Source organism: Mirounga angustirostris, unplaced genomic scaffold (genome assembly GCF_029215605.1).
Source record: "Mirounga angustirostris isolate CCGP_5_RB_7025 unplaced genomic scaffold, mMirAng1.0.hap1 SCAF_13, whole genome shotgun sequence".
In the NCBI taxonomy this organism is placed as follows: Eukaryota; Metazoa; Chordata; class Mammalia; order Carnivora; family Phocidae; genus Mirounga; species Mirounga angustirostris.
Genome location: NW_026991721.1, coordinates 67,927,789 through 67,942,993, shown reverse-complemented (window position 1 = coordinate 67,942,993; position 15,205 = coordinate 67,927,789). Strand labels below are relative to the sequence as shown.

Genomic DNA, 15,205 nt, shown 5'->3' with positions numbered 1-15,205 from the left:
CATTATTTACAATAGCCAAACTATAGTAACAGCCCAAGTGTCTATCAATAGATGAATGGAAAATAAGTGATATGCATATACAATGGAATATTATTCAGCCATAAAGAAGAATGAAATCCTGCCATTTGCAAAGACATGGATGGAGCTAGGGAATATAATGTTAAGCAAAATAAGTCAGTCAGAGAAAGACAAATACTGTGTGATTTCACTTATATGTGGAATTTAAGAAACAAAACAAATGAACAAAGAGAAAAAAAGAGAGAGACAAACCAAACCCAGACTCTAATAGAGAACAAACTGATGGTCACCGGACGGGAGGTGGGTGGTGGGATGGGTGAAATAGGTGATGGGGATTAAGAGTACTTAAGAGTACACTTATCATGATGAGCACTGAATAATGTATAGAATTGTTGAATCATTATATTTTACACTTGAACCTGATATAACTGTGTATCAGCTATACTGGAATTAAAATTTAAAAACTTAAAAAAAATAAATGAAAAAAACCCACAAAAAACAGCTGCTTCTCTAAGGTCCTTTGCACCACATTCCCATCTACTTCTCATCTCACGCTGTGTTCTCAACCCCAGTAAATGTCTAGAACCCTCAATTCTTGTTTTTTTGCCAGATGTTTTTCTGGAACACCAAACCTGTAGGGAGGATGTGCATGGGGGCCTGTTGGTTGTAAAGCAGACAAGTAGGAAAGAGGTGTGTTTCTTAACTGCTCTTCTCCTTTGCTGGTCGAATAAAATGTCCTTGTGTCTGTTTTTTCCTATAGGAAGCAGACACGAGTAAAGAAGGGGGCAGTACCATAATTACTGAGGACAGGAGATGTACTTTTCTATCTCTAGGACTTTGCACACGAGAGAGAGAAGCCCTCTCTGAGGACAGGGAGGCTTGTCTCCTATTCACTTCCATCATCTCCAGAGCGCCTGAAAAGTGCCTTTTAGGACAGATGCTAAAGATTTTGTTAATGAACAAATGACAGAGATTGGTCCAAACAGAGCATCAGTCCTGACAAAGAAAAATTCATAAATACAATTAGCAGGAGATTGAATGAAGAAACTGTGCTGGAAATTCCCAGGAAGGGCTTAGCTGGTGTGAATATATCCTTGAGCCAAAATGCTTTGCTTATTTATACTTCCTGTTATTCCTGCTGGAAAAATTCTTCTTCCAGATGTTTTTCTATTTTGCCTCTTCACTTCATTTAGGTCTCTGTTCCATTGCCGTATGCACAGAGAGTCCTTCTCTGACTATCCATTTAAACTGCTGATGCAAAATTGCAAGCATATATAAAAGTAAACAGAATAGTCAAATGAATTTTTATGTACCCAGTCACCTAGCTCCAACAATGACTATGTTTTACCTGTTTTTAAAAGCACTCATCACTATATATCATTACATATCTTTTTATATCTTTCTTTATGGGCTAGTTCCTCTTCCACTAGAATCAAAGAACCAAGAGGCCAGGGACTTTTTCTATCTTGTTCATCTCTGTTTCTGTGACGCTTTGCACACTGTCTAGCACACTGCAGGTGCACAAAAGCATTTGTTCAATGAGTGAATGACTAATTAAGAGAAGATTGAACTCGGTGTAGTGGGTTCTAAAATAGTTGTAGAGATTTGTAATGATCTGTTTTTGAAGTTGGCAGTATTTATTTTTAAGCCCAAATTTCTTACTTAATGTTTATATTCTAGATTTGCTTACATGGTGAGAAGTGGTAGAATCAATTCACACATGTTGTTTTTGAGCCACTGCTATTTTGAGATTTCTATCAAGAATCTAATGTACTGATCATTAATTTTCAAATATCTTCTGGTGGCTTTGTTTTCAGGTTGTTGTTTTTCTGTTCAGCGAAAGTATCTTTATGAAAGCATTGGACGTCAGACAAGTATAAAGAATCGTATTCTAAATCTGCTCTTTAAATACATGTTAAAATCATCTGCCAATTTTATCGCTGATGTTTTTATTTTTATTTTTTTTAAGATTTTATTTATTAATTTGAGAGAGAGAATGAGAGAGAGAGAGCACATGAGAGGGGGGAGGGGCAGAGGGAGAAGCAGACTCCCCGCCGAGCAGGGAGCCCGATGCGGGACTCGATCCCGGGACTCCAGGATCATGACCTGAGCCGAAGGCAGTCGCCCAACCAACTGAGCCACCCAGGCACCCTATCGCTGATGTTTTTAAAGAAGATTTATCTGATCTTTCAAAAGATCAAAGTATTGTAGTCCTTCTTTCATCCTCCAACCCATGTAATGTGATTTTCATGTGAAGATGCAAAAACTCCAGGAAAGTCATTTTTGATGTCCTGGTATCAATTTTATCTTTGAGTCCAAAATAGTATCACAGAAATCGTTGGTACACAGTGCATGTTTGTTGAGTGAATAATCTGTAAAATGTGAAGGAGATGGATATAATAAGAATTAGGCATATTGTGTGTATATGATCTATCAGTATTTTCTGAATTTCAGCTGTGCTTAGAACACTACCTTTAGCATTCAAATTTTGGTTATTGTTCCTTGAGGTACAGTAAGTAGCTTTTTTATAAGCTATAGTATTTTTTAAAATCAGTACTCTTGCAAATTCCTTTAAGGAATTTAAATATAAACTGTACATGTGGTAGTCGTGCTGGTCTGAGGTCTGCTGCAGTAACTAGTGAACCTTGAAATATCCTGAAAATGTGATAAGGCACAAAACAGAATTTCTTTCTTATTCATGAAGTGACTTCTGTGGGTCCAGTGGATCCAGAACAGCTCCCTTCAAGTAATTAAGTCAGGGATTCGGTTGGCTTTTGTCTTCTGGTGCAACTCATGGCTTTTAGTTTTCATGGAAGGGACAGAGCTTTTCCCTGCCTTATTCCGGAAGTAGCAAGTATTGCCTCTACTCACAGCCCAGTGGTCAGAATTAGACATATGGCTCAATATAATCACAAAAATTCCAAGAAGTATTGTCTAAGTGCCCAGGAGGAAAGGAAACCAAATATTGGCAATGACTAATGGGATTACAACTTAGACCGCGTGCCACGCAGCTCAGAGGTCAAAAGACTGTCCATTCATTCATTTAACGTTTAACCAGTAAGATCACAGATGCCTAATAGTAAGTGATCTAGTTGCAGTCGCTTCTCACAGTGAAAGACATTATATTGTAAGGCTGACGACATAAATGTACTTTTGGGGACAGTTGCTATATTTTAGCAAAGTTATTTTTTTGATAATAGAAAAAAGAGCATTAAAATGGCAATACCTTTATGATATCTTTCACATTAAGAAACCTGGAACTAGGTCATCTAGAGAGGCTATCTTAATTCTACAACCATTAAGGTAAATATGAAGTCCATCAGGTCAACATTTTAGGTATCCGGAAGAAGGAAACAAAAGGAGGGATAAAGAGGTACAACTTTGAGCTGAGGCAGCTTTCTGCAGGAAGCCTTCCAGTTTTTCCAATTGCACTGTCACTTACATGACATTAACCAGAACGGAATCACACAGTCAAAATAAATACAGCAGAGTGTGGGCGTTGTAGTGTTTTGGCTGGGCACTTTGCTTCCCTGAATAAATTAATGTTTTGTTATTAAGAAAGAATGGAGGGAAAATATCGAGTGAACAATTAGCAAGTTCTGTTGTAGTTAAGAAGGATTTCTCTCTCTCTCTCTCTCTCTCTCTCACACACACACACACACACACACACACACTAGAATATACAATCCCAAGTAAGTAGAGATTCCTTTGAGATTGTTCTCCTGTTGTTTCTATACTAATAAACCTCACTAGAGCAAGAGGGAAACAGTTTCTTTTTTTTTCTCCTATTACTTTTCTGTTCACAGAGTAAATGTTTCAGTAAATATTTCTGCTACTGACTTTGCCATTAAATAGAACCTTATTTATTGAATTTAGATGCAGTAAAGCAATTGATATTTTAATTTAGTCAAATACAGTAATATAATATGATCAGAGCTTTAACTTGTCCTTAGCCTATATGGTCCTATATACCCCTCTATACTTTTAATTAACGTTTGCCTCATAAAGGGAAGGCTTAGAAACAGATGTACCTGTTTTAATATTGAGACTTCATATACAGCATTTCTTGTTCCTTTCGGTTTATTAGTATGAGAATAATGAAAGAAGGCCTGAGCCATACAAAGCCTGGAATCTGGATTCAGCATGTTTGCTACCTATTACAGAGAATTAATTTAACTTATTTTCATTTGCCCCACCTTTGTTTGCCTTCTCCACAGGCTATATATTGATGGTCCATTTGGAAGTCCATTTGAGGAATCGCTGAACTACGAGGCTAGCCTCTGTGTGGCTGGAGGCATTGGAGTAACTCCATTTGCATCAATACTCAACACCCTGCTGTATGTTATTTTGATCCGTTTTATTAGTTCAAATAGAGAACTATCAGTATTTCAAACATCTCTCTCTTAGTATGAGGTAATCCCTCATAGAATTTGTCTACAGTAAGCCCCCTCTTATATAGAGGGAATACGTTCCAAGATCGCCAGTGAATGCCTGAAATTGCAGATAGTACTGAACCCTACATACATTATGTTTTTTCCAATAAATACATGCCTGTGATAAAGTTTAACTAATAAGTTAAGCACAAGAAGAGATTAACAATAATAACTAATATTAAAATAGAACAATTACAATACTATACTGTGATGAAAGTTATGTGAGTGTGGTGTCTCTTTCTCTCCCTCAAAATATCTTATTGTTATATACTCACCCTTCTTCTTGTGATGAGGTGAGATGGTAAAATGCCTATGTGATGAGATGAAGTGAGGGGAATGATGTAAATATTATGCTGCTATTGACCTTCCAACAATATGTCAGATGGAGAATCATCTGCCTCCGTGGATGACCGCGGATAACTAAAAACCACAGAAAGTGAAGCCACAGATAAGGAGGGACTACTGTACTTGTTGTTCATAGAACTCCATTTACTGATTGATGAGGGTAATAATTCAATGATTCTCAGTATGTGGTCCATGGTTTTCAGCACACTGTCTTGTAAAGTATCACCATAGGCATTCCTCTGTCCTTTTTTTTTTTAATTTTTAAATTTTTTTATTATGTTAATCACCATACATTACATCATTAGTTTTTGATGTAGTGTTCCATGATTCATTGTTTGCATAAAACGTACTGCATGGAGCACTGGGTGTTATCCTCTGTCCTTTTAAAGCCATTCCACCAGCCTTCATTTCTGTACTTCCTCCTAAATGGTAAGTGGCAACCCTCATCCATTCTATCAGTAATTATCTTTGAGTACCTGTGTGCCAATCCATCCTATAGGGACTAGTAAATACAGCAATGAATGAAACAGTCCCTGCCCTTAAAAAGCTTATATTCAAATGGAACAGGTAAAATAGAAACCAGTGAGAAATTCATAAGTAACATTATTTCAGAAAATATTAGAACTCTGATAAAAAGAAGAGAGATTAATGGGATATGGAAATAAAGGGCTGGGGTCATTGTAGACGTATGGTCAGGAAAAGCTTTGCTAGGGAGATGACAAATGAGCCCATGATTCCTTGGTCTGTTACTCAGCAAATTTATAACAGACTGAAGAATAGAAATTTCAAATGTAAGATTGCTCATGTAGGAAAGACTTTTTCAGTTATTTTTGTTCTAGGATGATAAGCAAAAATTAATGGATTAATATTATGAAAACACAAACAAAAAAACAGTAGGAAATTATTCTCCAATCTATTCCGTTCACTTTTCAAGTAGACACAATTTGCTTTAAGAGTCTTTTATAAAGTACTAAAGAAGGAAATAATAAAGTTTAAATGATGTGTTTGAATGATATTTTATTTCAATTTTAAATACTTGTTACAAATTTGGGAATTTTTGGAGGTTCTTAGAAAAATAACCATATTCCAAGCCAGAAATCATTTGTTTCTGAAAACATACTGCAAGTTATTTGGACACTTAAAGTTAAGAAAAGGAGAAAATATTTTCTTAGCCTCAAGCCAACTTCATAATTATAAATAGGAATCCAGACTTGGAATTACGAGGCCCTGGAACGCATTACATAGTAGGTGACTGTTACATCTCTTTCTTTAATGATTTTTAAAAGGGGATAAACAACGAGCTTTCTGGAATGGTTTTGGCTCATTTTGCCTGGAGGCCAGGGCATGGCTAATAACCACTGGAGCCCTGCTGAGTGATAAAATTCACTGAAAATAGAGAACTTTTTTTCTGAGACATGGGACTCATATTCTCATTCAGGAGTTTAGTTTATTGCCTTCATCTGAAAATGGGTGATATGCATATAATATTCACAAGCATAAACACTTAAACTCATGGAGTATATCATGCCTCTGAGCCCGTATATTACATTTTAAATTCATTTGAGAGTCATGGTAAGTGCAATGACAAATGATAAAAAATGATAAATTGATACATGTAAGTGACTGGTTTTTCATTAGTAAACGAAAAGCAGATTTTCAAAGATACAGGGATTCTTTTTTTTTTTTTATTTTTTTTTGCCATCCTAATCACTATCATGTTCTTTAATTTTAAAGGGATGACTGGAAACCATACAAGCTTAGAAGATTATATTTTATTTGGGTGTGCAGAGACATCCAATCCTTCCGTTGGTTTGCAGACTTACTCTGTGTGTTACATAACAAGGTAAAATTAGGTTTGCTTTTACTTGTGCAATGTTTTTAAATAAAAAACTTTTTTTTTCAAATTACAAAAGCAATAAATGCTCACTGTAGAATAAGCCAGAAAATAATGCAGATAAGTTGAAAGAAGGAAAAAAATCTCTTAAACTTCAAATAACAGAAGTAGCATATTAATAATTTAGTACACATATTTTCAGGTATTGATAACTGACAGTATGTGTTTATATCTATGATATGTTTTAACATAAAAATGCTACTATTGTTTTAACATAGGAATGTAGGCATATGGCCGATGGTGTATGCATATGGGGTGGGAGGGAAGACAGCGTAACATCAGCTGATGGTAGCTACTACACTTTCCATCCTTTGTTCTGTTAGCTCTGACCTCTTATTTCCACCTTTAATATTCCAAATGGACAATCACTAGACTTTTGGCACACTAGGCAGAATTTCAAAACCAAAATTCTAAGTTTTATTTCTTATAGAGATTAAAAAAAAAACAGACCTTCTTCATCTATCCTACACATAACCTTTTATCTATATATTAATATATGTATCTTTATTTTTCAAATTATATAAGTGATACACATGCATTTTGCTGCAATTTTTTTCCTTTTCCTTTTTTTAAAGATTTTATTTATTTATTCATGAGAGATGGGGGGCAGTGCAGAAGGAGAAGTAGACCCCCACTGAGCAGGGAGCCCGACGCAGGACTTGATCCCAGGACCCCAGGATCACGACCAGAGCTGAAGGCAAACGCTTAACTGACTGAGCCACCCAGGCGCCCCTCCCTTTTCTTTTTAATTGTAGTATAGTTAACATACAGTAGTATGTTAGTTTCAAGTGTACAACATAATGAATCAACGGTTACACATTGCAAACTGCTCACCACAATACAACATGTGTAGTGATAATCTGTCACCTATAAAATTTTTATAATATTATTGAGTATATCCCCTATGCTGTAATTTTCATCCTTGTGACTTATTTATTTTATAACTGGAAGTTTGTACCTCTCAGTCCCTTTCACCTTTTTGACCCATTCCTCCACCACCTCTTCTTTTTGGCTACCATAGTTTGTTCTCTGTATTTATGAGCCTGTTTCTGTATATTTGTTTTGTTTTTTGGACTCCACATATAAGTGAAATCATATGGTATTCATCTTTCTCTGATTTATTTCACTTAGCATAATACCCTCTAGGTCAATCCATATTGTTGCAAATGACAAGATCTATTTCTTTTGTGTGTGTATATACACACACAAAAGAAATATATATATATTCCTTATCCATATATATATCCATGTGTATATATATATATATTCCTTATCCATTCATATGTCAGTAAACTCTTAAGTTGCTTCTTTATCTTGACTATTGTAGATGATGCTGCAATAAACATAGGGGTGCACATATCTTTTCAAATTAGTGTTTTCATTTTCTTCGAGTCAATATCCAGTAGTGGAATTACTGAATCATATGGTATTTCCATTTTTAATTTTTTGAGGCACCTCTATACTGTTTTCCACAGTGCTTGCATTTCCACCAACAGTACATGAGGATTCTCTTTTCACCACATCCTCACCAACACTTTACTATTTCTTTTTGCTACTAGCCATTTTGACAGATGTGAAGTGATATCTCATTGTGATTTTGATTTGCATTTCCACAATGATTAGTGATATTAAACAGTTTTTCATGTGTCTCTTGGCCATCTGTATGCCTTCTTTGGCAAACTGTCAAACAACTTAGATAAACCAAATCCTCCCTTACTACTTTCCTCACCTAATCTGTGTAACCAGAGGCAACTCATGAGCGTTCTATAAATTCTACCATACTATTTGTATTGTTCTAGGAATTACTTATTTTAAACTTATCACTATGTTTTGAACATTTTTAATAATAGTACATTTAGAGTTACCTCATTCTTTTTAGTGCTATAGAGTATTTTGTCATATGGATGTACTTAGTACTCTATTTAGCCATCCCTTAATAATGGATATTTACTTTTTTATTACAAAGAACACTACAATGATGGGGCCCCTGGGTGGCTCAGTCGGTTAAGCATCCAACTCTTGATTTCAGCTCAGGTCATGATCTCGGGGTCCTGGGATCAAGCCCCACATCAGACTCCATGCTGAGTGTGGAGTCTCCTTGAGATTCTCTCTCCCCATCTCCCTCTGCCCCTGCCCCCGCTCATGCACTAAATAAATAAATAAATAAATAAATAAATAAATAAATAAAATCTTAAAAAAAAGAGCACTGCAATGAATATCATACATGTCTTTTTATTCAGATCCATTTATTCAGTCTGTCATTCTGTCACCCATCAAATATTCACTCATTGCCTACTATGAATCACAAACTGTTCTAGGACCTGGAGCTACATTGGAGAACACAATTAAAAGCAATTTTTTTATCTCATGTGATTTACATCCTAAGTGGGGAAGATAGGGGTGCCTGAGTGGCTCAGTTGGTTAAGCATCTGCCTTCAGCTCAGGTTATGATTCCAGGGTCCTGGGATCAAGCCCTGCATCGGGCTCTTTGTTCAGCGGGGAGCCTACTTCTCCCTCTCTCTCTGCCTGCCACTCCCCCTGTTTGCGCTCTCTCTCTCTCAATAAATAAATAAAATCTTTTAAAAAAACAATTTACATTTCCACCAAAAAGTATGAGAGACATTTATTCTAAAATGTTATATTATCAATCTTTTAAATTTCTACCAATGTCTTAAACAGTGAGATCTCAATTTTCTCCTAAATGCTAGTGAGATTGAACCTCTCTTCCTGTGATTGTTGACCAGTTGTATTCCTTTTGGGATTTCCTAATTCTACCTTTATTTTTCTAATTTTTAATCTTTCTTGAACTGATACATAGAACCCGTACATTTTTTTAAGTAAAATGATCCAAGATATGGACAGGCACATTTGAATAACAGATGCTTTATAAGGCAAGGAGTGGGGGAAGGAAAGGAATAAAGGAAAGAAAAGAATGTTAAGTGACTGGACCCTCAAAGGAGTTGAATCTTAAGATTTATGTTTTCTTTCCATTTCAAGTTTTTTTGATGGATGTGCTTTACCCTTAGGATTCCATGGAGTAAATAATATAAAAGCTTAAAACTAGTGTAAACAATACAGTGATGATTATCTTCTACACACACCTCTGCATCTATGTTTTGATTTTTCACATCAGAGGGATGAACAGGTCCTTCAGTTGTGTCTCGGAGGATGATGTGTTTGCAACTGTGTTACCAAGTTTGGGGTGTGTGTGTGTGTGTGTGAGAGAGACAGAGAGAGAGAGAGAGAGAGAGAGAGAGAGAAATCAATAGCAATAAAGCATAGGGTCTTTACATAGAGTCTGTGTAAGAGTAGCGGAAAGTGGTTTTGAAAACCAGATGAAAATGCAGTCCTTCAATCTTGTTCCAACTGTGAGTTCTTTCACATCATTCTAGAATGCCTAGGACAAAGCTATCTTAGTTGCCCTAGTCACTTGTCTTGGTGTCAGACTATCTTCAGTGATGATAAAAATGGATCTTAGGTGGATTTTGCTTGGCCAGATTGTCCAACCTGGTGATGGAAGAGTGCAAGGCCAGGTGTCAGGTGATCTGGTACCAGCTCTGCCAATATCTAACAACATGACTTGCTTCAAGTCACTTCACCTCTGTAAGTCATATTAGTAAAATCAAAATGGAGGATCAGGGCTCCATTAGGCATTTGGGGTCTGTCATTTACAATGGAACAGTGATTCTACCTCATATGAACCGCAAGTCCTTGCGTAAATCACTTAACCTCTATAAACCCGATTTATGCTTTCAATTTGTAAAGGAGGCTAACAGCACTTGAAACCTGATGTGAGATTTAGCTTTAACGTACCGAAAGTATCTATCATTTTGAAGGCATTTAATAAACGATTGCTATGATTCCTATTAGATCTGTAAAATTCCTTCCAGGACTCACATCCTGTTATTTTTTATTTGTGAGAAAAATAAGGAAGAGTACAGGCAGGAGACATAAAGTGAAAAACATGATATTTGTGCATGATCCTACAATCCTAATCTATTTGCAAGATTGTGTTGATCCACATGTCTATTTTTTCACTGTTCCTTTATTTGGAGAACATTGCGCTTTTAGTAGATATTATTGTCTTCAGTGACGGGTAAGTTAAAGTGGAGACATCGAAATCATTAAAAACATTATCCAAATTTGCATAGTTCTTACTTGGGGCTATGGGCACGAAACACAGTTATCGATGCAGGAGTCATAGGACTGATCTCAGAACAGCATCCTGGTAGACATTTAAGACAAGACTCAACACAAGCCATGTGTTTTGTGAGGTGTTTTAGTGGCATCTAGAAGTTTCTATTTCTTCACAATTAAAATTTATAAACCCTGATTCAATTCAGAAAGGGCCTAAAAATGAATTTAGCATTTGGATATAACTTGAGGCAGCTATTTGATGGGATATAATTAATGATTATATTTTAAGAATATTATGGAGCTGAGAATCATCACATCACTCTTAAAGTAAAATATGTTTTTATTGGGATTTTATATTCAGAGTTTCCACCTGTCAGAAAATGTATCATTTTAGATCTGAAAAGAGACCCGAGGGATGATGACATTCAACTCTATCTGTCACTGTCCTGTTGAAAAAAACAGGCCCAGATGAGTCAGTAATTCCTTAGAAGTCTCAGGGCCAGATAGTGTTGGCAATAGAAACAAGTCAGTTACCTGCCAGGTGCTCTTACCATTCACTGTAAGGCATCTCAGAGGGCTGATGAAACCCTCCTTAATCACCCCCCCCATTTGCAATGTGACTTTATTTGCATTCCTGAAACTTCTACTTTGAATCCCAATATGTCATTTTTAAATTTTTATTTTATTTTACTTTATTTATTTTTCAGTTTTTATTTAAATTCCAGTTAGGTAACGCACAATGTAATGTTAGTTTCTGGTGTACAATTTAGTGACTCAACACTTCCATACATCACCCAGTACTCATCACAAGTGCATTCCTTCATCCCCATCCCCTATTTCACCCATCCCAGTGCCCACCTCCCCTCTGGTATACATTAGCATATTCCCTGAAGCTAAGAGTCTTAGTTGGTCTCTCTCTCTCTCTTTTTTTCCCCTTTGCTCATTTGTTTTGTTTCTTAAATTCCACATATGAGTAAAATCATATGGTATTTGTCTTTCTCTGACTGACTTGTTTCACTTAGCATTATACTGTCTAGCTCCATCCATGTCACTGCAAATGGCAGGCTTTCATTCTTTCTGATGGCTGAGTGATATTCACTGTGTGTGTGTGTGTGTGTGTGTGTCTCACATCTTTATCTATTCATCAGTCAATGGACACTTGGGCTATTTCCGTAATTTGGCTATTGTAGATAATGCTGCTTTAAACATCATTATACTATATAGAAACAGTACTATAAATCAGTTGATCCTCTTGCTGCAATAAAGTCCAGCAAAACCTTACCATCTCAAGCAAACCCACTATGCCGATTTACGCTCAAGAAATGGTTTGGCTGGGACACCTGAGTGGCTCAGTCAGTTAAGCATCTTCCTTTGGCTCAGGTCATGATCCCAGGGTCCTGGGATTGTGCCCTGCATTGGGCTCCTGGCTCAGCAGGGAGCCTGCTTCTTCCTCTGCCTGCTGCTCCCCCTGCTTGTGCTCTCTCTCTGTCACTCTGTCAAATAAATAAAATCTTTAAAAAAAAAAAAAAAAGAAAAGAAAAGAAATGGTTTGGCTTTTGAAGATGTGCTGGTCCTGTCACCTGAGACACTCAGATCCACACCTGTCCTCCAAGGAGCCCACCATGCTCTTGTATTCCTCTCCTTTTCTTCTTCCGCTTTTGGTGCCTGGTCCTTATATTTCAGCTTCTCCTTATTTCAGGGTGGTGAAAGTCGGCCCTAAGAAGAATACTTTTAAGAATAAAAAAATTATTTTAATAATTATTTAAAATTTTAAATATTTCAAATCATATTTCTATAATATTTTTTAAAATATTTTTTTAAATTTTTAAATATTTTTTTAAGTTTTTATTTAAATTCCAGTTAGTTAACTTACAGTGTAACGTTAGTTTCAGGTGTAAAAATATTTTTAAAAGAATAGATTTCTGGACTCAGTCAGAGTCAGGTCAGTTATTAATTAGTAGGTTCATTTTTGAATGAAAATGAAGAAGGCAAAAGGAAGCATACAGGGACAGCAACAACACTTTTACCCTCTTTGTTGGGTTTATTTTCCTTCAGATGATATTTTTCTTATTTTACTTTTCAAGGTTTTGAAATGTTTGAGATCTTTTCCAGACTATTTTTTCTTTGGCAGGTATACTTCCTGCCTCGTACAGTTTTGTGCAAGGAGAACCAGTGCTGAGTAGGAGGAAGGCAGGAACAGAGCCTTTTGTTTTTGTCTTGTTTTGATTTCTTTGATTCCTAGCATGTATATTATATATCACTATTTGTGTGTTGTTGTTGTTTTTTAAGAAAATCATGCTCTTTATGAGTGAACTCTTGGCTATAATTTAGGGACTCAGAATAAAATAAGAGATATATGGAAGGATTTAGGGGAATGTCAGTGTAGTATTTAGCATGCTTGATTCTGTATCTGTAAAAATAACAGAGTTATTCTCTCACTGCTACCACCATCTCCTATTTCCTTATCACTATTCTGCTGCTGCTTGCACTAATTGTACCAGGAGGATGGGTTCTTAGTGCTCGAATCGGGCATGTGCATGGCTTATAAATGTTGACTGTGATTAGACGAGATACATCTTAAATTGTGGAATCACGCATGTTAGAAGAGGAGAAAGTCTGAGTCTGCAGAGAGAATGCTCACGTCTATTTACTTTTATGTCCTCTCAGTTTTGGCAAGAGAACAGACCTGACTATGTCAACATCCAGCTGTACCTCAGTCAAACAGATGGGATACAGGTATGTGGTTGGAGGTTTTTATAAATTAAACAAGCCTCTTGATAATGGAAGATTTTCTGTTGGGGCTGTGTTGGAGGAAAATTTCTGCAGGTGGTTTGAAGAGAAGTTTCCCAGAGGAAGGTCTCTTTTGGAGTGTGTCCAGAAAACCCATGGCTTGTCCTGGAAGCCAACCGTGTTATGCCTTTCATTTGTCCTCCTCACCGGGAGCTGGTACAGACCTTTGAGTTCTCTCTCCTTTTCATTGTTGTCTCAAATTCTTTACCTCTAGAGATCGGACCAGAAACGAACAGTCTCATGATTGTGTTCGTCGAGGGGAGTTTTTATGTGGAAAGACAAGATAAGGTCATACGTAGTTAAGCTTATTTCTTCTCTCCACAGGAAACTAAAAATGTAGTAATAGCCACCACGCATTATTTATTTGCTGCGCGAGACACTGTTGTTAAGCATTTCATATTATATTGTGTGATTCCAACAGGTAGATGATAGTGCTATTCCCATGTTATAGATGAAGAAACTGATGTTTACAGATGACACTGAAGGCCACGTGGGTGTGTAAATCCGGGCACGGATGCTTCCACGAGTTTTATTTTAGTATTTTCCATTATACATTTTTTATAACACTTTGGATACAAAATACGAACGCTTGTCAGTTACTTCAAAACTAACCTAACCCTACTTTTTCTAGTCAGATTTCTACTCCACTTGGTATGTAAAAAAAATATTTCGTTTTACTATTCTCACGAAGCAAGTCAGTATCACTATTCCTCGCGGTACAGAAGTGATGAAGGTGCGGAGCGTACGTTGCATTGGTTCTCAGTTTGTCCGCCTGCGACTCAGACACTTTCCCCTCTCCTCTCCCCTCACTCGGGCCCTTAATTGCCGATCCAGGTCTCATCTTCTGTTCATCGCAAACACCAGCCCGTTAGAAGTTATTTGCTGATAGACCCAAGATTTGGAGCTCTTCTAGCTCAGGCTGTCTTGTCTAGGATCATTTCCCCAAATTTATGATGGCAATTTGTAGTATTTTACTCATATAATGAGCCAAATATGAAGACGGTATTTGCAGTGCCAGAACACTTCAATAAATCTATGTGCTGCCACCGTTTTGAGAGTAGGCAATTAAAATGCATTCTTTAACATTGCAGTTGTTAAAAACAAAGCAACCAACTGAAGTCTAGGAAAATCAGCCATTTGTAACAATGGCATTCAAGAAGATAATGGATTTTAAGGAAAAGAGGAAGGAAATGATGCTTCGAAATGACTGTACTTAATAGCTTGCCATTTGATACTTGTATTCTTGATATCACACCAATTTGGTAGGAAGCCACAGCACCAGTAGAAATGATATTAGAAAAATAGGTTGTTCGTCCAACTCTGTGTCATATAAAATATAGTGCTTTCTTTTTGGCAGAAGATAATTGGAGAAAAATATCAAGCACTGAATTCAAGACTTTTTATTGGACGTCCTCGGTGGAAACTTCTGTTTGATGAAATAGCAAAATGTAACAGAGGGTAAGTATTATTGCTCAGGAAATTTGCCATGTGGCTAATGATCAAATTAAAATATTCTCAAGTCATTACATGTAGTTTTTAAAGATGAATTAGGTAATGGGTTTACAAATTACAAAGTCGCTTAAACACT

At 36.5% G+C, this 15,205-nt stretch overlaps 1 protein-coding gene across 3 annotated transcripts in view; it reads left to right on the top strand.

Moving 5' to 3' along the window:
* NOX4 (NADPH oxidase 4) overlaps positions 1-15,205 on the top strand; it is a 362,080-nt gene that overhangs the window by 145,838 nt on the left and 201,037 nt on the right. For all 3 annotated transcript variants that reach the window (XM_064577120.1, XM_045894592.3, XM_054512172.2), the window contains 4 exons: positions 4,236-4,355; positions 6,531-6,639; positions 13,495-13,563; positions 14,975-15,075. In XM_064577120.1, coding sequence (XP_064433190.1) covers positions 4,236-4,355; positions 6,531-6,639; positions 13,495-13,563; positions 14,975-15,075 — 399 coding nt within the window. The remainder of the gene's footprint in view (positions 1-4,235; positions 4,356-6,530; positions 6,640-13,494; positions 13,564-14,974; positions 15,076-15,205) is intronic.